Raw genomic sequence first — 26,313 nt, forward strand, 5'->3', positions numbered from 1 at the left:
GTGAAAAGGGGAATAAGTTTGAGACTTATGCGTGTCCTTTTCTGGTTTAGAGCGCTGAGGAGAAACCACATTAGCAACATTGAGGAGGGAACATTTGCAGACATGCAAAGATTAATAGACCTGTGAGTATACATGCGCACGCTAAGTGAAGGCATTCATTTCAATGTGGCCCCTAGATTATTTTTTAAAATACATTTTCAGGTCATTGCTTATAAAAATGTGTGCGCCAGAGAGAGAACCAAAGAGACACTATTTGTGAATTTTAAGGGTTCATCTAAAAAATTAAATTCTCTCATTCTTGTTTATTCACCCTCATGTTGTTTCTTTCGTCCCTGGAACACACAAAAAAGAGATGTTTACAAAACTATCTCCCATACAACAAAAGCATATAGAAATGGGCTGAAGTTGGTATACATTCACAGATGAGATTTGACAGCTACGGTCGAGGCCAATATTTTGAGTCAGCAAGTTCAGTTTTATTCTTTTTTTTTTCCACACTATCGTATGGCTTCTGCAGACTTAGAATATAGAGCACATGTTATGTATATGAAGCACATTTTCCTTTTTTTTTTGTTTTTTTTTTAGCTGGACAGCCCTGGTCACGTTTGTTTTGAATAGGAAAAAAAGCAGCATGAACAATTTTCATATCTTTGCAGAGATTTGAAGGCAGAGAGAGAAAGACAGAGAGAGCAACCTCCTGTGTGTAAATAATCTCAGCCTGATAAACACAAGTGTAGGAACAAAGCTTCTATTTTAGGGGATCCCAAAATGATTTTCCCCCCCAGTTTTATGTATTTTGTAAATGATTAAGGTGAAAAATGAGCTGCTGAATTTTCTGTGATTTGATTTACAGAGACGTGTCTATGAACCAGATTAAAGACCTGCCTCCATCTCTGTTCCAGAACCTCCAGAACCTCAAACAGCTGTGAGAGACATTCTTTTTTTCTGCAAATTGTGTTGTCTAAAGCTCCTTGCTTTATGCTTAAAAGCTAAACAATATTTTTCTTGAGGTACCTCAGTGGAACAATACCTGAGTGTTATTGACTTGTGCTGATCTGCCCAGTGATTCATTGATTGGTTGAAAGCCTCTTTGGATAAAGTGACAGGCCTTATGAATCACAGAAGCATATTATGGGCTTTATCAATAACTATTTTACTGTTTGTTTGTGTGTGTGTTTGTTATAGAAATATCTCCAACAATCCCCTGGCACACATATACACCAATCAATTTGACACTTTGGTGAATCTGCAGTCACTGTGAGTAAACAGGAGTAAACACAACATTAGTTATGTTATTATACTGATGCTGTGTATTAGGAGAGAACTTGTATTTAATCATGTGTGCACAACGTTTATAGAAATCTACATCATATTTACATGAAATTCACATCCGGTACATGACTATTAATCGCAGCATGTGGTCGACCTCAGACTGTTAATCAGAGAATAATTAAATATTTAATAATTCAGTCACATTGAATTAGCTCTTTAGGTTCTGATTAGGCAGCCATTAATGGTTACAAAAACATATAAGTTTTAATATATGATGGGTTTCATTCTAAGGGTAAGGTTTCAAAAAATGTGGGTGGAATTTAGGTTCATTTTTGCCTATTTTATTGGAGATCGTGCAGATTTGAAAGCGTTCAGGTCCTGGCATTTTCCACACAGTGTCTTGGAGTGAAGCAGCCCAGTGTCGTCTTCACACTTCTGCTGGTTTGAGCTCTGTAGACCTGCACCACGTAATTCACAGAAGTAGGACATATGGATCGACATCATGGGGCCCTATATTGCACCCAGCGCAATTGACTTTGTACACCGACGCATGTGTCATTCCTATTTTGCACCCGCGCAAAGCGCGCTTTTCCCTCCACAGAAGCACGTCGCTAAACTAGTGAATGAACTTGCGCTCCCTGGGCGGTTCAGCGCAAAAAAAGGAGGCGTGTTCCGGCGCAAACAATCCCTGGTGCTATTTTGTTGTTCCATTAAACAATTGCGCCACTGACCAGAAAAAACCTAGTCTAAAGTCAGTGGCGCGTTGCGCGTTGTTCATTATACTATTTTAAGGGCGCATGCTTGACCATAATGTATAGCGTGCACAACGCGCATACACTTTGCTCATGTAACCTACACAGATGCAACAGTTATTTTTGCAAATCATAAATTGTTACACTAAAAAAATATTAACACATGAGATGACGGAAATCATTGTGGTGTGCCACGAAGATGTGAAAAAATAGGCATAAATCTAGCTTACAAATGATTCAGGCTAATTGTAGCCTAATAATTAAGGATAAGACCTGTTTGCCCAATAGTGGCAAGACATATATGTATATAAGGACATCTGACAAATTGGTTTGTCCGTCAAGAACCAGGAAAAAAAATCGACTGAAAAACTGAAAAAACTGAAAAACTGAAAAAAAAAAGACTGTGAAATCACCTTTACCATAATGTACAACATTACAACTTCACTTCTCTGTCTTTCACTGCTCTTACAAGAACATCAGTCTCCTCGGCTGTGAACCGCTCCTGGCGTGCGCCTGGTAAATACGCCATAATAATAGCAATCCATAATGGAACTTGCGCACCTGCTTTTAAAGGGAATGTTGGATGATTCTCGGATTGGTTTATTCACGTTACGCCCAAACCACACCTATGAATAATGAAGCTACTTCAGACCAACCCATTTTAGATTTGTGCCGGGCGCAAGAGCCATTTATCCCGCCGGGAAAATAGCAACAGCGCCGAGACCCGCCCACAAAGTTACTTGCGCTTATTACTTGAGTCCAAATGAGATTTTGAGGAGCTAGGCAGAAAAACAGCAGGACATTTAAACAAAAGCAAAAGTTGCCATTTGCTCTTGATTTGATCTGCTTTCTGTCTATGAGAGACATTAAATAAATCTAATTTATTTATTTTTCTAAGGGTAATAGAACTTGAACTTAATGTGAACCCTAATTATAACCTATCTATAATCAGACGCCAGCAATTGGTTGATAGGAATGTTGTTCTAGGTTATGAAAGGACATAGATCCAGGAACAGCTTCTTGGCCTAATATTTCTATCCTCATACAAGCCCACTCACTAATTCAATCCCCATTGAATCCTGCTGGGTCAGAAATGAACAATTCCATGCATCATGTCAAGAAAGGAACAGAGAGCAAATGTAAAAAATAATCAGATTCTTAGCCTTTGATAATGTATCCTATATTGATATTATAATGCTACTTTTTTACTAAATGCTTAATATTTAAAGGTTTGTTTGCACAACAACAATGTACTAAAAATGGAAATGTTTTTCTTTTGCATTTTTCAGACAAAAACGTTGTCAAAACAATATCCGTTTAATGATCTGTGAAAATGATTAAAAACGCGGTGTTATGCTGCCAGTCTAGTAGTTGGCAATGTCACTTTGTAAAGAAACACTACACGCCTATAGACTGAACAAGTAATACGCATGCGCATGATGTCACCGTTTTCACAAATCCAATCTTTTTAGAGTTTACATGGAGACAATGGCGGTATTGTTTTCAAAAACTGGCACTTTGAAACCCTTTTTCAAAAGTTTGCGTTTTCAGGCCCCCAAAACACCTTTGTCATGTAAATGAATGGCCCAAAACTTGTGTCGGTGTTGTGTAAACGGCCCCTAATATCTGGTTTATGTACTATTTAGGGCTGTCAAGTTTAATATGTATTTGACATACATGCATGGCACTCTCTGTTTTTAAATGAAAGGAAATGACCTTATAGGGGTAAAACTGTCCCTAAAAATCAGTTCCAGATATTGCCCCTGGTCATTTTTTTTATGATGTTTTATTAACAAGGTTTGGGAGGAGCATGTTCAGATCATTTACACGAGTGGAGAGCACTCAGCTAATCAACAATAGGAGGTTTATATATGCAGCAGTCTTACCTCCGTTTGTTGACAGTTTATCAGCATCCCTCCACCACCCCTTCTCCACACTTCTAATTCTAACCACTTACATTCACGGGGAGAGTACTCTGGGTTCGGGCCAGATTCCGAGCTCGAAGCCCTCCCCCCGGACAGCACGCCAAATACGCATTTATATATATATATATATATAGCCTAACATAAAAAAGCTAATTATCTTGTCTGTAGGCTGATCCTCTGGTCGCAGTGAATGTTGTGTATCTTCCACAGATGTAATTGAGATGTTTTGTGAGATTCATGTTCAGAACTGCAGCCTCTGTGTCTGTATATATATATATCTGCATTTGTTGATATTTTTCTGGGCATTATGTCAGTAATTATTAATCTGGTTTATACGTCTACAGTCCTCTACAGTTCTCTTTTATTGGCTTTGAAAATGTGTTGTGTTTTTTGGTTCTGGATAAAAAAACACCTGATGGAGATCAAATCTGCATCTGTCTTTTTTGGTGTGCAGGAGTATGGAAGAGGTGGAGATCCCCAACATCAGCATCAGGATGTTCCGGCCCCTAACTAACCTCACTCACATGTGAGTGTACTAAAATTCTATTGTACAACTTAGATTAGGTTACTTTCTTTGTTTACTTCTTATGCCATCTTATTCTTATATATATATAGTTGCACTTGTGTGCCCTCTGTGGAGAGTTATCAGCATGCTGCAGACCTTCAGATTTGCACTCAAATTCCTTGTACACCATAGTCTCTCAAGACAAAGACAACGAAAACCTCCATTAAGCCAGAAAGTCACACAGCACGCCCCCTGAGTGAGATAGAGGGCGAGAGAGCAGAGAGAGGTCTTTACTCTTGAATGTAGGCTGAATGGTAGCTGTCAGTCTGATTACTGCATTTGAAAATTCAAACCCGCTGACAAATACAGCTCAACTTGAACTCTTGATTATTCACAGACGACAAGATTACTGTGCCTCTCTCTGCTTGAGAATTATCTTTAACTTTTCTTCCATCAGATTTATTATCTCCAGAACAGATGTGCTCCCCTCTGGAGAAATGAAAATGAAAATACATTTTAAAAAAAGCAGTAGAGTGTAGGCCTTCCGAGAGATTTTTAAATGGAATGCCATTATTTCTTTATGAGGAATGAGTCCCCTCCACACCAGCACTGAACAAAAGAGCCGCCGCATGCCAAGAGATACTTTACTGAAGTGAGCGCTGAACCTCACGCTGAACCTGTCGGCACTTTGATGTGGAGATGAGGTTTTCGGGATTGTTACTTTGCAGATATCAGCTGCACTAAAAATTCACTTTTGATCTGAGACAGGCCCACCCTAGCAGACTGTGACATTAATAGAAGGTTAGCTCTGCATTTCACAAACCTGTTGATGAGTTCGAAGAAGCATAAATGACAACAGAACTGCTTGTGTGTGTGCTGGAGTGAAACACACATGATTTAAGAACAAACAGGGGAACAGATCTCTGCTCGGGCTGGAGTGTTTGATTGTGCAGCAGGGTAAAGTGTTAATTTAGGGTGCAAGTGTTAGGCATTTATTTGAACACGTTCAAGCACATTACTTTTTCTTAATGCATTCTGCCTTCATTTACTCATCTTTGTGTCACTGTGGCACTTTATCTAACAGTATGTGCACTTACGTGTACTTACAGTGTACTTACCTAAGTACTGGGTATAATATAAGGAAACTACATGGGTTAGTACCTAGTTATTATTACCCAGTTAGTATCATTACTACAATAATTACAAAGTGTGTATATGGGGAACAGGGCTGCATTTCCCGAAACCTACGTCGTTTTTAAGTTATACCTTAAGCTGTTTCGGGAAATACGTGTTTCCCGAAACGTTCTTAGTTAAGTATGCCTTCTGTAAGTCATTTGTTCGTAAGGTTGGTCTGGAGCACTCTTAGCTATACCTTATCTCTGCTGACAGTTCATTCCGATAGTGGCCACCACTGTTTCTTGACATCTCAGTCTATACCAATATAATTCTGCTAATTGAAGTGTTTTCATGCAAAGAATACAATTGTCATTACACTGATGTTTGTTAGCTTTTTAATTATATTATCCAAAGGTAGGCCTTATCAGCTGGCAAACCATTATGGAGTCTGTTTAAAGGGAATGATTGTGGAGGGGAGTTTGGTCAAACTATGGCAGCGAGACAGCGAATAGTTGTGCTAAATCAAAGACGGCGCCGTCCGCGGAGCCATTTAGAGTATTTCATCCGTGAAAACTTTAGTCCCCTGGCTACCATGTCAGAAGCTGCCATTCCAAATTAATTTTGCCTGCCACGGCAGCAAATTCAGCAGCTTTTAGATCTTGTTGGTCCGACTTTGTCAAGACAAACTCGACGGAGCTACCCCCTCTCAGCCCTGAAATTCAGCTGCTGGCGGCTCTTCTCTTTCTTTCTTTTTCTCCGATATAGTATAGCTGTTGATTATGTTTGGCATGTTGCGCTTTTATTGAGTAGGTCATTCAATAACAGAAATTAGTGATTTACACCAATAATGTGATGCGGGCAATTAACTTTGCTTGTGGAGTAGGCTATATTAACTATGGCAAAATATATTATGATAATATAAATGGCATACTGCCAGTTAGTGTAGCGGGTTGAGGCATGATACGTTTGGGCATGAGAGGTTGCGGGTTCGCACATCGTTTCAAAATTATATCAAATATTCATGGTTGGATTTAGTTTGCAATTTGGATTCTATTTATAAGATCTCACAAGACCTGATAAATGCCATTTCAACTATTTCTGAAGTGCTTCTATTATAAAGAACACCACTTTCTCACATAGCGCAGATAAACAGCCCCTGCACAGAGTGAATAATCGATTTTTGAGCCATTGATAAACCAATTCAGCACCACTGCCACGGACAGCACCTGGTAATGTCGCACTTAGGAGGTTGCTCCAGGGATACCTTCTTAAGATATTTCGGGGAACACACCTAGAAATGGTATACCTTTAGTTAAGTTATACCTGTAGTGTAGAGTCTTCGTAGCGTGCTAAGAGACGACGTTATCGGGAAATCCAGCCCTGGACTGTAAAATAAAGTGCTACCAAATATCTTGACGATTCTTTTCCATAAAATTAAAGTGAAGGGTCATAGAAGTGGTTCATATGACTTGTGCGCTATATTCCAAGTTCTCTGAAGCCATATGAAAGCTTTGTGTAACACACTAAAGTGTAAGTAATGAAAAGAGTCATAAGAGAATTATTGTTAAATTTCTAACAAAACAAAAAAATCATCTTTTTAATGAATTGGTTGATTTAGTTCACAAAACTTGTTTACAAATCAGACTGAACTTGAATATTGCCTCAATGTCACCTCAGAATTGTCATTTGTGTAAACAATTTCCTAAATGTTTTAATATCTTTTTTTATACACTATATGATCATTAATGAAGTATGCAGTTATGTGTAAAACAATTTTCCTTTTCTATTCTCTTTTTCTGTCTTTTATGTGTTGGATCATTTCAGTTATTTTAAGCGTTTTGAATTCTGTGGATATTCTCCCAACGTGAGGAGCTGCAAACCAAACACAGATGGAATCTCGTCCTTTGAGAATCTGCTCGCAAACATCATCCTGCGCGTGTTTGTCTGGGTCGTTGCCTTCATCATTTGCTTCGGAAACATCTTTGTCATCTGCCTGCGGTCCTGTATTGCTTCAGAGAATCAACATCACACCATGGCCATCAAATCCCTCTGCTGTGAGTCCATTATACATCAAACACGAGTGTGACAACCAATATGCAGGATCCTACTCAACCCCAGTGAAGCTCAAATGATTAATCAGTGAAAATCCATTTCGTGCATAAAACAGTGAGACAAAAAATCTTGTGAACTCAATGTAGAACAGTCGGATTACATCAGATAAGAGTGAGATTTCTACACATCCACAATGCAATACACTTAACCCAAAAAACCTTAGTCAACATGAAATGCCCTTTGCAACCCATTTTACTTTGCAATATTTTAGATTGAAACAACATATTCAGCAAGAAAAATGACGTAAGGTAAGACTTGATTTTATCCATCAAGAATTGATTGGATCATGAAAGTTGTACTTTCTTGGCCAGATTGAAGCCAGACCTGAATACGGTTAACATTATGCAATAGACTGCAAAACCTTGGTGATATCAGCAGAAAGGGACAGTTGTTTGGAAGCTGAGAATTTTATATTTTCATTAAATATTATTTTATACACTACTACATTTCAGTTTTTACAGTGTTTTTTGTGTTTTTAAAATAAATCTCTTATGCTCGCCATTGCTGCATTTTTTAATAATACATTTTATTTAAAGAAATACAGTCAAAACAGTAATATTGTTTAACAATACCAATTAAAATAACAATTTTTTATTGCTGTGTAACATGACAACCCCCAAAATAGAATAGTTTAAGCAAAATAATTCAAATAGCCGCCAAACAGGATTAAGCCTGCCAAAAAAAAAAAAATTAAACCAAGATAGCTCAAAGGAAAAACCTCCGGTTACATAAAATAATAATAATAACAGCTGTCTTTTCCCAAAACAGTGCTTTGATTGAATATAAAGGTATATAAAAGAGTCACAACCCTGAATAATCAGGTTAAGTGTGCGTACTATAGTAAATATAGGTGTATTTGATTGTGTGTTGACTTATGTAATCATCTACTTATTTAAAGTGATTCAAAGTTCTTGATGAAAAAGTTGTTTGCTTTCTGAAATGGCAATATTTGAGTGCAGGGTCTAATTTTGGAAGTTCACAGGTATCAGACAAACAGGCTTAGAGGGTCGTATAGTTCCCTCTAATTGCAGCATTTACACACACACACACACGACACGTTCCATTATACACTCAGCTAATTATACACATCAACACACAGCCCTGAATCTCACTAAATTATACATCTATGCAGTATCACAAGCTTTTAATAAACATCAAAACACACGCACTCTCGACTCCCCACTGGGCAGATAAATAATTACAACAGTCTGTATCATTATACACATGTGTGTGTGTGTGTGCACACAAAGAGAGCTTGCTGACTTGTGTGTGACCTTGCACATTGCAACACAATTCATTCCTGAACACACATGCTGTACACACACTGACAGGAATGGTAACATTTATTAGAATACATTTTATTATATTTATTAGTGCGATATCTAGAGCTGATCAGCTGGGGATCAGAGTCTGAGGACTAATCTGTGTCTCAGTGACAGAAAGAGATAACAGACAGGGGCTGGAGCAGATATGGCTGGATTTTTAACCCACATAGACTTTAAAGGACCAGTCACTCTCTTAAATTATCAAAACCTGCCGCCCCCTCAGATGAGAGACATGTAGAGAGAGGAAAGAGTTCCATCTCACGGGGTGGCATTGGCTGGAATATGTTCAGCAATGGGGGAGGGGGGGCTGTCTCTGTAGGACTTACTTATTCAGTTAAGACTAACACACTATCAATGCTTGCTTGCAAAAAGCCATTCACCGTGTGTGAAATGTCTCATCTCAATGGCTCTGATTTTGATGAATGAAACCAGAAGCAGGGAGAGACATCTTTGAGGGGAGGGAAGATGATTTGGAGGGAGTGCAGTGAATGAAAGTGTGTGGGTGGTTTGGTGCTTGTTAACTATTGGCTGAATCAACTGCTCTGTAGGTTTCTAGGACACAAAAATAGAGAGAACACTAAATAATAGAGAGACTTGGGCTTGACCACAAACTACCAGAAAGAAATATAGCAGAAAGAAATTGACTGATATGACTGACTGATTGATTATGGATGGGTAGATGTATAAATGGATCAATGCTATTATTTATATACTATTATAGTATTTAATAATATTCTTAGTTAGCTTTCATTTTTATATTTTCATTTTAGTTTACGTTTTAGGATTATTGTTGTTTTGTCATTTTTATTAGTCTGTTTAAATATATGTGTGTGTGTGTGTGTGTGTGCGTGCGTGCGTGCGTGCGTGCGTGCGTGCGTGCGTGCGTGCGTGCGTGCGTGCGTGCGTGCGTGCGTGCGTGCGTGCGTGCGTGCGTGTGTGTGTGTGTATATATATATATATATATTTCCATATAGACTGGATGTATTTTTTATTTCAGCTTTAGTTTTAGTAATTTTAGTACTTCAACCTAAACATTTCAGTTAGTTGCCAAGGCAACATTTGTTACATTTTCTTTTACAAGTTTTCATCTAATATTTATATTTTATTTCAGCTTTATTATTCATTTTTTTCAATAGTTTTAGTTTCAGTTAATGATAACGCCGGAATGGATGTGCCGATGCAGAAACAGGTGAATGGATGAAAGTTTGACAGATTGATAGATGGACAGATGCGCAATTGGATGAGGATGAATGGATGGATTAATAGTTTGATGACCTTAAATCATGTATTAAGATGTGTGTTTATCTCTGATAGGTGCAGACTGTCTCATGGGCGTGTATCTGCTTTTCATCGGTGCTTTTGATATTAAGTATTGCGGCGAGTACAACCGCCATGCTCAGATATGGATGGAGAGCCTGTCCTGCCAGCTGATTGGCTCTCTGGCCATGTTGTCCACAGAGGTATCCGTCATGATGTTGACCTACATGACACTAGAGAAGTACCTGTGCATCGTCTTCCCATTCCAGCATTACCGTGCTGGACGAAAACAGACCCTCTGCTCACTGACCTTCATCTGGCTGCTAGGATTTATCATTGCCGTTATTCCCTTCTGGGATAAACAGACATTTGGGAATTTTTATGGGCGGAATGGAGTGTGTTTCCCTCTTCATTCAGACCAGACAGAGAAACCTGGTGCCAGATGTTACTCTACAGCCATCTTTCTCGGTGAGAGCAGAGGGCACTGGAGTGTACAAATTTTGCACTGTGTTTGAGACGATATGCCTGTGTGTGTGTGTGTGTGTGTGTGTGTGTGTGTGTGTGTGTGTGTGTGTGTGTGTGTGTGTGTGTGTGTGTGTGTGTGTGTGTGTGTGTGTGTGTGTGTGTCATTCTCTGGATGTGACTCAGCTTTGCAGAATTATTTAACAATTTTTGTGAATTTCCCCAGAGCTTCAACAATGCTATGTTACAAAAGCTTTTTTTAAACTCAGAAAAAAGTTGAAGCCGTCACTGGTCAGTCACTGAACTCAGCAAAAAACAATGCTCTTAATTACAATTTTTCAATTTTTCTAACAAAAGTAGCTAAATATCCACAAAATGTGCTAAATTATGTAAAATATTAAAGGTGCACTATTTAACATTTTTTCAGTAAAATATCCAAAAACCACTTGGCCAGTGTTATATATTTTGTTCAGTTGAGTACTTACAATATCCCAAACGTGTCCAACTATTTGTAAATCGTGTGAAAATTGCTATTTTAACCAAGGAACCGGGACATGTGAGGAAGTCGCCTGTCAATTGCGCCATGTCTGCGTTACCCTCGGTTCCCAGTTTTATTTTGCAGAAACGCTTTACTCTCACTTCAGTGTGCAACAAGTGTCAACATAGCAGCCGCCGAGCAAACGCAGAGTGTAACACCATAACATAATTTTCAACACACTCAAATGTATCTAATATGATAAACAGAGCTGCGTTACCTCATACTCATGACCGGAAAAGCGGAAGTGGCGCCGGCGACTGTGGCAATATAAAAGTCCCGCCGGCGACTATGTCATAATAAATGTCCCGCTGCTCACGAGGCGTGTGTTCCGCTTTTCTTATTAACAATCGCTCCTGCGGCCTTGCTCAGCTCCCACAACACTCGGTCCTGCTCTGCTTCATACTACAGTAACGTTAATAATCACATCCATGAACATGATTTCTGCCCAAGTCCTATCCTGACTCTTTTCCACCGGCTGTGAGGTGAAGACCACATGTCCCGAGATTCTGCGCTCAAACGTGGCCTCATCAAACTACGCCTTTGTTTTGAATAGGCGACCTCTAGTGGACGGAAAAGTTACATAGTGCAGCTTTAAGGATTGTTTTTTAGAGAATACATAATGAATTTAATTTATTTTAATTTCTCCATTGCCATTTATTTATTTTTCAATGGTGTAAGAAAGAGTAATTAAAAATATATTGTCCGAAAACCTAATATAAATAAAAGTCTATTTTCTTAAAGCTGCAGTCTGTAACTTTTTTTGGTTAAAAATGATCCCAAATCAATCTATTTGAGAACAAAGTATAACAATAATGATCATTCGCATGATTTGATGTTTTATGAGCGATCGTTAGATTTAATCACCGTTGGTAGAGCGATTTATTGTTATGTCTTGTTCCCAAAAGTGGCAGACATGTTACTTGTTCAGATGACATTTTCCGGTGAAAATTCTTATTTAGGTTATACTCCAAGAAGTAGAATCTGTGATTCTGAAGTACAGGATCCACACCGATGCGGTGATTGACAGAAAGCTGCACATACTCCTCAAAACATTAGATTCATCCACGCTGAGGAGCTGATGCACAACTCGTGTACAGATGATAACTCCGCAAATAACTGCAATTGCAGACTGATCTCATGAAATAGCGTATGTATGACACGCCAATTCGCTATGCCATTTTGGCGTGCTATCAAGATGCATTATCGCTTGTTAGCGTGTTTATCAACGCCATTTCATTCTATCCCCCTACACTGCCCCTACCCCTAAACCTACCCATCACACACACACACACACTGCCCATGCCCCTAAACCTACCCATCACAAGAAACATTCAGCATTTTTACATTTTCAAAAAAACATCATTTAGTATGTTTATAAATCCATTTACATTCATGCGGAATCACACGGCGTAGACATACACACGGAATCACACGGCGTAGACATACACACGGAATCACACGGCGTAGACATACACGCGGAGATGATGGTTCGTTTCGGCGTACACATACACGCGGAATGACCAAGCCTGTAGTGCTTCAGTCAGAAATTGAAGCTTTCGCGCCTCGATCGCCCCCCGGTGGCCGGTCCCAGTATAGCTCCTAAACCCCGCCTCTCCATGTATTAGAATGGGCGCGAGACACACTAAACAATTTAATTACACTTCAAATAATTGTTTCCTAAAGATGGTTTCTGTCATTTTAGGCAGTTTTTATTACAATAATTTCATTTCAAGTGTTCGTTTTTTAAATAAGTTTAGTTTTAGTGAGTTATTTGATGCTATAAAAACGAGGGGTGTGACGTCATGATTGACAGCTGAGATTGACGGCTTCTCTGAGTGAAGTTGTCACTGAGGCACTAACAGACTTTTTTCTGGATTTTTGGGAGGAGATTGGAGCTTTAGCTTTAATTTCTACACTTCCATAACTGTTTATTTCACACCAACATAATGAATTGTTCTGCATCTGCGAGAGTGTGGGCGGGCTTTTGATAATCGCGCCTCTACTTCCTGTTCTCTACTGCGCAACTCCGGTCCCGAGATCGCTACTGCGCAGACTCGGTCCCAAGATGTCAGCGCCGTGAGCGGGCCTATGAAAGCTTCAACTTTGGTCAGCGGAAGTCAATGAAGTCGCGTCGTCCATATTTTTTTACGGTCTATGGGAATGACATGGCGTAGACATACTCGCGGATAGCTCAAAATGCGTTTGGCTTTAGAAAGTGGCGTGTATGTTTACGCAAAGTCATGATGTCATGTTGGCAATTGTAGGTTTCAAACAGATGGCGACACAGAAGCAAAACTCACCTACTACAGCTTTAAAATGAAAAATAAAAATATTTCAAAAACAATTAATAATAAAAAGAAATTGCTCCCCAAGTTGATGTCTCATTTTGAGGATGTTACAGTAATTGTTTTTACTGGAAAAATATTAAGTCATGCAACACTGCACCAGTCCAAAGACAAAAGAAACAAAACTTTTTGCTCAATGTTACTGAAGATTTATGTGTGTTCTTTCTCTGTCAGGTCTGAATCTGCTGGCTTTCATGGTGATCGTATTCTCCTACTCCAGTATGTTTTACTCTGTCCAGAAAACGGCAAAGTCAGCACGGCAGACAGTATTTGATCGGGAAGTCACTATTGCCAAGCGATTTTTCTTCATTGTGTTCACTGATGCCATGTGCTGGATCCCCATCTTCCTCTTGAAGATACTATCACTGTTAAGAGTTCAGATCGCAGGTAAGCAAACACATGTGATCACAATACGTTTGAGAGGACACACTGGCAGGTTATTAAGAGTGTGTCTTCTTAACTCATAAATGCTGTGACCGCAGTTTGGCAGCACATTAGCTAATGATTTTAATGAGGCAAATCATTAATATTATGTATTCTAAATTACTGCTTGGCCTGATTTCGAGTCAATAAAACTGCAGTTCTATGTTGTTCTTGTGCATGTTCGATGCATACAGCAGGATTTACAGAGCTTTAAAATAAGATCTGATATATGCTCCAGTAGATATTGATTTTTACTTTTCTTGTTTTCTTTTTATTTTGCTTTGTGAACACATACACCCACAAAAATAATATTAAACTATCGGTGTTAGAAATTACAGTGTGAACGCTAAGGGAACCAGGACTAAATTAATGCATTTTCTTCATTGGTCCGGACCAAAAGTGAACCAAACTTCAAGTGTGAACGCACCCCTAACTTAAACTCTGTGGACCCTGACCCTGTCCCTGTCCGGAATGACATCATCAAGTATATACTTTACATTTTAAATGTCTGTGGAGGAGCTCTGACCTCATATGGTACCATTTGAAAGCTTAGAGTCTCTACTTTCTGGAGATAAACAAAGTAACTTATTTACACTAAATTACTCTGGGACCATTTCCACCTGGATTTGGCCTACCCACATTGAAAAGCTTCCCATACCCACATACAGTGGTCTAAATACAAAGTTTTGGTGTCATGTTACAGGAAACCCTTTGACGTAAAACACTGCTAAATGTGATAAACATTTAAAGGGTTATTACAGCTCAGACAACATATACTTACATGTTTATCACTTTTAGCAGTGGTTTATGTAACTTCAAAGGGTTCCCTGTAAAATGACATCAAAATTGTGTATACCACTGTATGTGCATGGGAAGCTTTTCAATTTGGGTAGGCCAAATCCAGGCGGAAAACTCCAACAATGGTACCAGAGCATAAGAGGTTAATATCCACAATTCAATTGATGAATGAGTATTGATTGTTGAGTAGTTGACTTTATCCAGACACAATAAGCCATTCTCCTTTTTAATTTTTTTCCTTTATGCTGAACCCTTTAAGCTTGTATCCAGATATAACTTTACTCCTTGTAAAAATCTGTTGACAACTGTCATTTACGAAACATGCGAGCGATGCAAGTAGCCGGTCTGAGCAAAGAGGCACATTTTGATTTGTAGATGGCTGAGGAGCTGAAGCCCCGGGCACTAAGAGGATTAGACCTTCAACAGCCATGAGCACACATGAACACTTATCAGCTAGAATGGCTTTGCAGTTCTTCCCTCGGACAATACGGTTTAATCTGCACTTTCTTTTCGCTTTCTCTCCATCTCCTCTAGGTACCATTATTCTGTGGGTGGTGATTTTTATCCTACCAATAAACAGCGCCCTGAACCCCATTCTGTACACTATCACAACCAGCGCTTTTCAGCAGAGACTCAAACAGTGTCTGAAATATCGCTGCCAGCAGACTAACTGACACAAACACACTATATGCACATGCTCTGAGACTAATATGCCATGTGGAATAAAACGTTAATAGATGAAAGGATAATGACCACACACACACACATATGATGCTCTCATCCTCGGCAAGTTAATGAGGCTGCAGGTGTGAAGAAATGAGCGCACACATGACCACATTAACCAGCAGACCATCATAAACAATATACACTTATGCAAATAACATGTAATACCAAGCCTTATTTGAAAAACAAAGAAACTACATGCAAACCTATGAAACTTCAACTGCCATATAGACCTGGAGCAGTGCATGCGTACGCAGGGAAAGCCAAACTCTGCAGCTGTCAGAGGAACAGGCAGGAAACAGTTCAGGACGGACCCGGTGGGCTGAGGATTGGAACCCTTCCGACTGATTTAATTGAATTTTTGTTTGCTTGTGTGGATGTGTATGGAAAACAAAGAGGCGAAGATGGCATTTGCATACTGTCAGGATAGAAAATGTTCAGACAGACCATGTAAAAATATATGGTGGAGAGGAAGGAATGAATATACAAAAGATTTCACAATGAAAGATCACACTAAAACCAATCATAGCACTTAATCCATGAAAAAATACAAATACAGATCATTATGGGTGTTCAAGTTGGTATCAAATGACAAATTTGTTCCAGATTGCCGTTATTGACTTTTATTGTGTGAGTCTGTTATTTAGGAAACTCACGGCTTTCATTTGTCTGCTGTAATTTGTCAGTTGTCTACAATATGTAAAATGAATGTAAAACCCCAAAAATTGCAATGAATAAATTATAATTATTTCATTATATTTTGTTACACAACACATGTTTGGCAGCTCTAACTCCTTTTCCTTGCTCTGACATAGTTTATATCTTACACAAAATCAGCTTTAAGAGAATGTCTTTTAAGAAAGACTTAGGATAGACTTGATTACCAAAGAGCAGCGTTACTGAATAAAGAAGTTCATTGATCTCCCTGGACCCCACAGTCTTACTAAAAAGCATCCCAGGACAGTCATCTGTTTACTGAGGTGGACCCTTTACAGCAGAAGGTTTGGGGTTAGACTTTGTTTAGTCTCATAAAGTCTGACAACATAGTCTTGTCCAAATTTGAATGTATTCAAAAACTGTTCACACAGAACACATTGCTGGTAAAAATGTAATAGTTTTTTGTTTTGTTTTCTTGCATGCACTAGACCAGGGTTCTTTAATTCTGCTCCTGTGGGTCCACTGTCCTGGGCTGTGTTTCCCAAAAACATTGTACGCCTAGATTGATCGTAGAACAATTGCCACCAATGGTCTCTACAATCAACATAGGCTTATGATGCATTTGGGAAACACAGACCTAAAGAGTTGAGCTCCAATTCTGATCAAACACACCTGAAGGAGCTAATCTACATCTTTTGTATTACTTGAAAATTACAAGCAGGCTATAGGCATGAAAACACCCTTGATGACCAGTTCATCACAGGTCTAACATTTACACTTATGGCCAGTTGACTTTTCCAATTCACCTGTCCTGCATGTCTTTATATTGTGGGAGATATCTTATTCGCTACAAAGTGGCTTTAAACAAAAATCTGAATACCTTTCAAAGATGTTTGATATGCTGCCACTGAGCAGCAAATTATGGCAAATCTAGTGATTAATTATTTCATCCACAAAAGTGCTCATTGCATCAACCTGATACCTTGCAAGCACTTTTTTTTCCATGCAGAGAAATATCCCAGATGCCAACCAATCAGAGTTGTGTGCTATGCATCAGACCGGTGCTAGGCTTTGTTTTATTATTTTCGACAGGTCCTCAAATCAGCTGATGAGGCTCATTTTAATAATGTATAGACATTAGACCGATTTAAAATCCAACCGTTAGGTTTATAGTCAGTCAAGTCACTTCTATTTATATAGCACTTTATACAACACATATCGTTTCAAAGCAGCTTTACAGTGATAACAGGATTATGCATTTCGGCTGTTGTTCAGCTGAAGTCAGTTCAGTGTTGATTCAGTTCTGTTGTAAAGATCATTATTATACTTACATTTTTTAATTAGTTCATTTAATTTATTAAGCAGTTCAGCAAGAAATTATGTCATCGTCCAGCTCAGTTCAGTTCTCATACAACAGCATCATTTTAAGTTTATAATGCTGAAACAGCCAATGCTACATTTGATCCAGTTACCAAAAAAAAAGGCCGAGCAGGGTCATCTGTCATTGATTCAGGTGTAGTCTGATGTCAAACAATGTTACAAGAATCCTTTTCAGACAGGCCTGAAATGTGGCCTTCATGACTTTTTCTTTATCACCTGAGCCAGCCAAGCTATCAGACAATCGATTTATCTAATCAATACAACAGATGAGGCACAATCAAGACTGAAAAGAGAAAAGGACAGGGTGTGGGAAAGAGAAAGAGAGAGAGAGAGAGAGAGAGAACATTGCTGTAAACTAAAACTAACCTCATTTTGACCCTAGGAATAAAACTTGCAGAATACATTTATGCGACCTGCCACATCAACTGCTACAGACAATTTTTCAAAGGAAGTCAAATGAATCTATATTTCTTCTCTGTGTTTCACTGTAATCTGTAGCAGGAGATAAGGAGGCAGCACAAAAGAACAAGGAAATTAATTGGTCTCCAAAAGACCACTAGCCTGTGAAAGGCTTCGAGCCAAGCTGCTCAAAAGAACAGGAAACCACTTCAGTTTCTAGGCAGGTGATAAACAGAACCCTACATTACATTTTTCTTAATTTAGCACATACTTTGATATCCAAAGTCATTTTGAAATGGGAAACTCTCATTCTGGGTTCACTGTAAGTGCCTTGCTCAAGTAGACATTGGTCCTCATTAATTATTCTTCTGAATTATATTATCTTGTTACATGGATTTTTTTTGTTGTTGTTGATATTTTTACTGGAAAACAAGATTATTAATTTTTTTGTTTTGTTAAAAAAGAGTCCCAGTCCCAAAAGTTTCCTGTGAAGAGCAATAAAACAAATCCTTCCCTGTTTATGATCTAAAAACTGATGATGGCTTGAATAGAGATTTCTTTAAAGTAGACTTTGGTAATAGCAAAGCCATTGAAAAATTGAGTTGTGACAATCACGCTCACCGGTAAATTGATAAAATGACTGCATTTTATAATATTTGAACACATTAGCTGACCTCTCAGTAGTGGTATTTTATGTAGCCTGCTTTAGTTAATGTTTGTCATTATATAATAGCAAATGAGATTCTAATTGCACATAATTGTTGGTTATTTTGTCGCTGCTCTTCAACATATTGGATTTGGAATTAAACAATAACTAGGATTTAACAAATCAGACTTTGATCTTAAGTATAAGGGAATTATTTGTTCAACAAAGAATCATCAACCAAATACTGCCTAAATATGATCATTTTATTTAGGTTTATATGAACTTGCAAAAAATGTGCACCTCTAAAAATGGTAGGCTGTCAAATACTGTAGTTACTACATGGTTCACTTGATACATCTAAAAAATACCCACACATTTTGCACTTGAAATCCATCAGCATTATTTAATTTCAGGATCAATGTACTGGACAGAAATCGTGAAATCATCATGCCCCAAAATGAATAAACCTATGGACCTGTAGGGGCGTACTCTCAATTTAGTCATTTATGAACCAATAGTTCAAGTTCAAGTTCAATTTTATTTGTATAGCACATTTCCAACAGCCCCCAGGCTGACCAAAGTGCTTTACAGAAGAGCAAGAATATCACACATACAGAAAAATAAAAATAAATAAACCACATAAGAATATAAAAACCACCTATAAAAAAGTTTAACAAATCACCATAATCAGTACACTAAGGAAAATAAAAAAGTTTTTAGCAGGGACTTGAAAATAGACAAGGAAGGGGCCAGCCTAATCTCTAAAGGCAGGGTATTCCAAAGTCGTGGCCCTGCCACCGCAAATGCACGCTCACCTCTACGCTTTAGTCTAGCGCGAGGAACGACCAACAAAGCCTGATCACAAGAATAGTTTCATCTTTAATTACTAGCCTACTCCCAGTTCTATCCTCCTCTATAGGGCATGGTCTGTTTATTGTAACAGAATATGTAACTATTAGATGTGGAGTTGTAATGTTTTTGCTATCACTGTATGAAAAATAATCTGACTGAAGTTCTTGCATGTGTGTTTTTGAGCAGTCATTATCCATTGAAGTTTCTTAAGCTCTCATGGCCAGGTGTCCAACTCTCTTTCTGATGTGTTGAAAGAAATAATGCGAAAGCCTTTCTTCGCTAGCCTGCTTTCTTCCATTTTTTCCCCCTTCACATGGTTAAACGGGTTTCTATGAAGAGTGTCCTTCAAGGTAAAATTCTTTCCCTAAATATATTAGGCTATATAATACAATTTTTTGTTGAATACAAATGGTTGTCTCGTTTATTTTGTTTATTGACCAAACTTCTTTCCTGGGTTAAATTGAGCATTTGGTTGCATTCATTGATTTTCATTTGTTGTGCATGTCTTTGTCAATGTCTTGAGATAAAATCAGGATGTAGTTAGTTTATGAAGCAAGAGAAAAATATTAATGCATAGCCTACACCAGTGTCGTGCACAGACCTCCGATGGGACAGGAGTGAAATCGCATTCCTGGTTTTGGTCTCTTTATTTCCATTTATCATCGGACGTATTCCTTTTCTGGGACGTTTAGCTGTGCATGCCGTTCTTGACAGTTCAAATCGTGAGTCAATTTAGACTGTATCTTATCAAACCCATTCCAAATCCACCACGTTCTACTAAGCTTACGGCCTTACTGCCTGCTGTGAACGCGTGTGAACCAGTGTTGCCAGCCAACGCCAGTGTTTTGTTTTTCTTTTTGATAATTTTTGATTAAAATCTTCATGGCCCACAAAATATTTTGTTGTATGAATATCTGAACATGCATCAAAAGAAAGTTTTTAAAATAAAGTTTTATTCTAGCTTTCATTCAGCAGGCAGTTGGATGTGCTGTTTAATGTTGGTGATCGGTTATTTTACATATGCATATGATTATATGGTATCTACGGTGGCCGAGAGAGCACTGAAGAAAACACATGCAAATAGAAAAAAATACAGAAACGCGCTGAAGAAAACATATGTGCTGCAAAAGTTCACGACGCACCCAAATACAGAAACACGCTGCTGTTGTGTTTGTGTAGGACTCAATAACCACACCGTGTAACTTCGTTCATTTCACTTTACTTCAATACCGCCAACCTGCCGTTTTCCGACCTTTTGCCGTAAACCACTGCTGTCAGCCTTAAAGGCACCGTAACCTGTCACACGCAGTGTATAACATAACAGAGTCCAACAGGACCCAATACTGAACGTTTTCAGACATAACATTTCCCCACCCCCTTGAAAACTGAAACATAGCATTTAGCCCACATCCCCAGTGTCACTATAACCCTGTCACATAGTCCCCATGCCAGATGGGAGGGGCCCTCATCCTCTGAGGGCGTACTGGCCGTGAAACTGCGTCGGGCAGTGTGGCTGGACCCAACTGGTTAGACAAAGTGAGGGGGTCTGCACCCTGTGCATGGCATCAAACCTTTCTTTCATCCGGGCCTGCAAACCTTTTACCTGAGCTCTGACTTTCTGGAGCCCTGGGCACCCACGTGCAGGAGCTGACTCAGCTCTCAAGCAGTCCAGTGGTTGCTTTAGTTCGCGCCCAATCATGAGCAATGCAGGTGAGACTCCCGTGGTGGAATGCTTGGATGCCCGGATGGTCAGGAGAGTTTGGTTGAGTGCATCGCTAAAGATTTTCCCTTCCTCCAGACAGGCACGGATTCCATTTTTGAGAGTTTTATTCAATCTTTCCACCCCCCCATTGCTCTCTGGGTGATACACTGCCGTCCTGATGTGCTTGATAGATCGTACCATGAGAAACTCTGTGAACTCCGCGGATGCAAACTGGGGCCCATTATCTGTTGTGACGACACTGGGGAGGCCCCAGCGCCCAAACAGGTTGTCAAGGTGTTCGATGATGGTGTGTGCAGAGATGGAGCTCAGCTGAAAAACCTCTGGCCACTTTGAATGAAGATCGTGCACCACCAGCAGGTAGCGAGCGTGAGCAGGTGCCCCGTGAAGTTTGCCACAGAGGTCGACCTGAATATGTTCCCAGGGTGAAGAAGGCCAAGGGGTCGGGGTGAGAGGGGCTGTGGCAGGTTGACTGGTTTTCCCACTCAGGAGGCAACAAGCACAGTTACGTACCAGCTCCTCAACATCAGAGTCTATGTGGGGCCACCACACTGTGTCACGGCAGCGCTGCTTCACCTTGACCACCCCCAGGTGGCCCTCATGCGCCATGTGTAGTACTCTTGACCTGAGAATCTCCGGAACAACCGCACGGTGGCCGCGGAAACGGTAATAGGGAAGCAGCCTGTCATCCACTTTGGCAGGCCAGCCATCCTGGACATAGGTACGGAGAATCGTGAGGGCCTCATCTGCAGCTGAGGCCTGCTGCAGCTCCGCCAGAGTGACTACTGAGCTGAGGGGCCCGTGTAGGACGTGGACCCAGTCTTCGTCGCTCTCTGTGTCAGCTGTCACCCCGCCCGACTCTTTCGTCACGGACACAGCTCTAGACAGGAGGTCGGCCACCGTGTTGGCCCGTCCAGGCAAAAACTCCAGGCTGAAGTTGTACTGATTTAGCCTGTCAGCCCATCTCAGCAGTCTCATGGGCCTGTGTCCTGAGCCTTGAGTCGCCAGCAGTGCCGTCAGCGCTTGGTGGTCAGTGCGGATGGTGAAAGGCCTCCCATATAGGTAAACATGCCAGCGTTCGCACGCCCACAGGCAGGCCAGGGCCTCCCTCTCCCCCACCGAATACTTCTGCTCTGCAGGAGTAAGTGCTCGTGAGGCGAAAGCCACCAGGCGTTCCACCCCTTCCTGAGTCTGGGAGAGCACAGCACATAGCGCCACCTCAGAGGCGTCGCAGGTGACCATGGTGGGTGCGGCCAAGCTGAAATGGGTAAGTGTGGGTGGAGATGTGAGCTGCCGTTTGATGATGCGCACAGCTTCGTGGCAGGCCGAGGTCCAATCCCACGTAACATCCTTCCTGAGCAGCCGGCGCAGGGGGGCCGTTGAGTCAGAGTAGTGTGGCATGAATCTGAGGTAGTAGGCGGCCATCCCCAGGAAGGAAGACAGCTGGGATGGTGACTGTGGGTCTGGCAGGGATAGAATTGCCTCAGTGTGGGACATAATCGGGGCGATGCCCTCCTTCGAGAGTCTGAAGCCCAGGAACTCGACCTCCTCCACCCCAAACATGCATTTCTCAGAGTTCAGTGTGACCCCATGCTGTTCGAAACGCTGAAAAACCTGCTCCAGACGATCGTCATGCAGTGCAATGGAGGGCGCATGCACCACCACATCATCCAGATAGATGGAAACACCCTGGATACCAGCCAGTATGAGTGACATTATCTTCTGAAAACAGCTCGGGGCTGATGAAAGTCCAACTGCCATTCGTTTAAATCTGAAAACCCCCATGTGCGTGACAAACGCTGTAAGGTCCATGCTGGCCGGTGCGAGAGGGACCTGCAGGTATCCTGCTTATCGAGGATGATGGCTTTGTTTACATCTGTGAGGTCGACACAGAGTCGCAGTGTGCCCCCCTTTTTCTTGGCTATTACCAGGTTAGACACCCACGGCGAGGCATCGACGGGCTCTATGACATCCGCCTCTACCAGGCGATGAAGCTCGGCCTCCACCGCATCACGGAGAGCCAGGGGAATGCGCCAAAGGGGCTGGATAATAGGGCGGACCGACAGGTCAATCGTAGGCTGGTGTACAAATCCAGTCATGCAGCCCAGCCCGTTGAACAGTTTTGGGTAGCGGTCAGGCCAGGAGGTGGCGACCTGCAGGACATGCAGGCCCCTAGCATCACTCACCGTAAAACCCAGGGCAAGGAACAAGTCTAGGCCCATAATGTTAGCTCCCTTCCGGGTGATACAGAACTTAGTGGCAGGCGCATATTGTTGATCATATCTGACGGAGAGGCGGGCCACACCCAGAGTGGAGATGGGAAAATGGCCGTAGCCTAACAGGGGTCTAGCCGCTGCTTCCAGAGGAACATCACTGAAGAAGCGGTCATATGTGCATTTATTCAGAATTGACACTTTAGCCCCTGTATCCACGAGGAGTGGAATGAGAGCAGTGCCCACATGGCATGTGCAGAGCTTGAATGAAGGCTGTGAGGTCTGTACAGTGTTTATGGGAACAGCAGCAGTGTCATTGTAAGCAGGAGAGGAGCGACAGCAGCGTGCAAAATGGTTCAACTTGTTGCAGTTACGACAACGTTTCCCCTGGGCAGGGCATGACTGATCTCTGGTTGCGTGTTTAGGAGAGCCACAGTTGCTACAGCTCTTGCGCCCACTCTCCCTGGGCCCCCTGTCCACTCTCTGTACATCCAAACTGTCACTCACCCTGTCAGCTGCTTCTGCAGTTGCTGTGTGCTGAACTAATGGTGGTGATGACGTCACAGGCTCGTGCACAGCGCGAACAAACTTGCGTGCCTCCTCTAGGGCCGTTTCCAACTTTTTTTTTCAATTACTAAAGCGTCCGCTAGTGTCGTGGAGTCTGGCTCTAGTAAAAGTCTCTCTCAGTTGGTTACAGGACGTTTTTTCTATTAACTGGTCAACTATAAGTCCGTCCTCCAACACCCCAAAATCACAAAGTCTGGCCAGCTCACGTAATGCTGATACATAGTGGGCAACGGTCTCACCCGGCTTTTGGGTCCTCTGACGAAACTCAAAACGATGCATCCGCCGGCTTTTCCCGGAACTGAAGTGAGCCTTCAAGGCGGCCGTGGCTGTGACATACTTATCATCCGATAAGGTGAGCGTGGCGAAGATTCGCTGTCCCTCCTGCCCGAGACAATGGCGCAGGAGCGCACACTTTCTCGCCTCCGCTAGGTCTGAGTGACCCAAAGCCAGAAAATAATCCTCAAACGATGTCAGCCAGCGATCCCAGAGAACAGCTGGATCACCGGGAACAGGTAGAAAAGGTGGCGGTGGTGGTAAGACGAGTTCAGACATCCTCGTTCGCCAAATGTTGTGTTTGTGTAGGACTCAATAACCACACCGTGTAACTTCGTTCATATCACTTTACTTCAATACCGCCAACCTCCCGTTTTCCGACCTTTTGCCATAAACCACTGCTGTCAGCCTTAAAGGCACCGTAACCTGTCACACGCAGTGTATAACATAACAGAGTCCAACAGGACCCAATACTGAACGTTTTCAGACATAACAGTTGCCAATACTCACAACGGGATGTTAAAATAAACAAAAAAACACCCTCACTTTTCAGGTAATTGACAACACCACTGACAAGTAGATTGAACGATAAGGGGTCCCAGTCAGGTTCGTCATTTGTTGGGGTTCCCTTGAAACATTTCCGTTGTGGTCTGTGCTATTTGCAGCTCGTTTCTGTATTTGGGTGCACTGTGAGTATTTGCAGCATGTATGGTCAAACTGGTGAAGATGTTTTCTTAATTAGGGCCCGAGCATGAATCGCATTTTTGAGGACCTAAACATGCTAAAAAAACTCATGAAACTTTGCACATGTCAGAAGTGGTGACAATTTACATTTGATATGGGTTTCAGAATTAGGTGTGGTGAAATGACTTGATAGCGCCACCTACAAAATTTCAAATGAGCGTATTTCGCTCCAGGTTCCAAGTAGGGCTCGCTGCAGCCTGCGGTGGATATCCAACTCCGCCCACATCCAAGTGTGATGTCAGAAATCCCGCCCTACAGCTAATTTCATTGGTTACAGTTACGGGTAGGTTTAGAGATCAGTGTTTGGTGTAAGCAATCAGTACTTAATTCGTTACAGTGACGGTTAGGTTTAGGGAAAAGAGTTTGGTGTAGGCAATTCGTTACAGTGACGGTTAGGTTTAGGGAAAAGAGTTTGGTGTAGGCAATCAGTACTTAATTCGTTACAGTGATGGGTAGGTTTAGGGATCAGTGTTTGGTGTAGAGGCAGTCTCTACTGTGATTGATATGACCAATAAAATCTTAAAAATCGGCTGCAGGGCGGCATTGGCCTGGCCTCTGACGTCACACTTGGATGTGGGCCAGGTTGGACATCCACCGCAGGCTGCAGCGAGCCCCTTCTCCTAGGTTTACGCACAAGAATGAAATTCGGTAGACACATGTAACAGCCCATTACCTACAAAAAAAGTCCCAGGGAGCAAAATCTGAAAACCCAGCAGGAAGTGAGGTATTTTGAATTTTCTCTACAAAATGTTTGCAGTTTTACTTTAAAGAACTCCTCCTAGAGACTGAATCAGATCAACATTATATTTGGTCAGTCTAATCTAAAGGCCTTTGCGATGATAAATTGCGAAGATCTTGAGGTTTCGCTGAAGGGCGTGTCTGTGACGGCCTCACAAAGTTTAATGTTTTGCAATGAAATAGGAAGCTGTTGTAAGTCAGGCATACAATGTCCGATCTGCCCTAAACTTCACGTTTGATAATAGTCCTGGCCTGAAGACACTTTGATGTTGCTTCAGCCATTGTTGTATAGACCGAAGCACTGAACCAGACTCGTGTTCTAAGTTCTGTGAAAATGAGAAAAGAACAAAAAAAAAACTTACAGTACCTGTGATGATAGGCTATAGATAAGGTTAAAAAGAAAAACTTTAAAAGAACTTAACTTTCTACAGTTGACAGATGTCTCTGACATTTGAAACAAACTGAATTTCCTTTAAATAACCCAACATGTTGTCTAACATATTTTCTGACCTATACAAAAACAGTTCACTCTCATGCAACATTAAAAGGTGCTCGGCAACGGTTTCCTTTT

At 41.1% G+C, this 26,313-nt stretch overlaps 1 protein-coding gene across 1 annotated transcript in view; it reads left to right on the forward strand.

Annotated features, from left to right (window-relative positions):
• rxfp2l (relaxin family peptide receptor 2, like) overlaps positions 1-16,322 on the forward strand; it is a 36,634-nt gene extending 20,312 nt beyond the window's left edge. Inside the window, exons 9-16 of the mRNA XM_079813938.1 lie at positions 51-122; positions 854-925; positions 1,186-1,257; positions 4,404-4,475; positions 7,395-7,624; positions 10,322-10,732; positions 13,784-13,996; positions 15,365-16,322. Coding sequence (XP_079670064.1) covers positions 51-122; positions 854-925; positions 1,186-1,257; positions 4,404-4,475; positions 7,395-7,624; positions 10,322-10,732; positions 13,784-13,996; positions 15,365-15,504 — 1,282 coding nt within the window. The 3' untranslated portion in view covers positions 15,505-16,322. The remainder of the gene's footprint in view (positions 1-50; positions 123-853; positions 926-1,185; positions 1,258-4,403; positions 4,476-7,394; positions 7,625-10,321; positions 10,733-13,783; positions 13,997-15,364) is intronic.
• Positions 16,323-26,313: the final 9,991 nt, after the last annotated feature.

This window comes from Gobio gobio, assembly GCF_949357685.1.
Source record: "Gobio gobio genome assembly, chromosome: 4".
NCBI lineage: Eukaryota > Metazoa > Chordata > Actinopteri > Cypriniformes > Gobionidae > Gobio > Gobio gobio.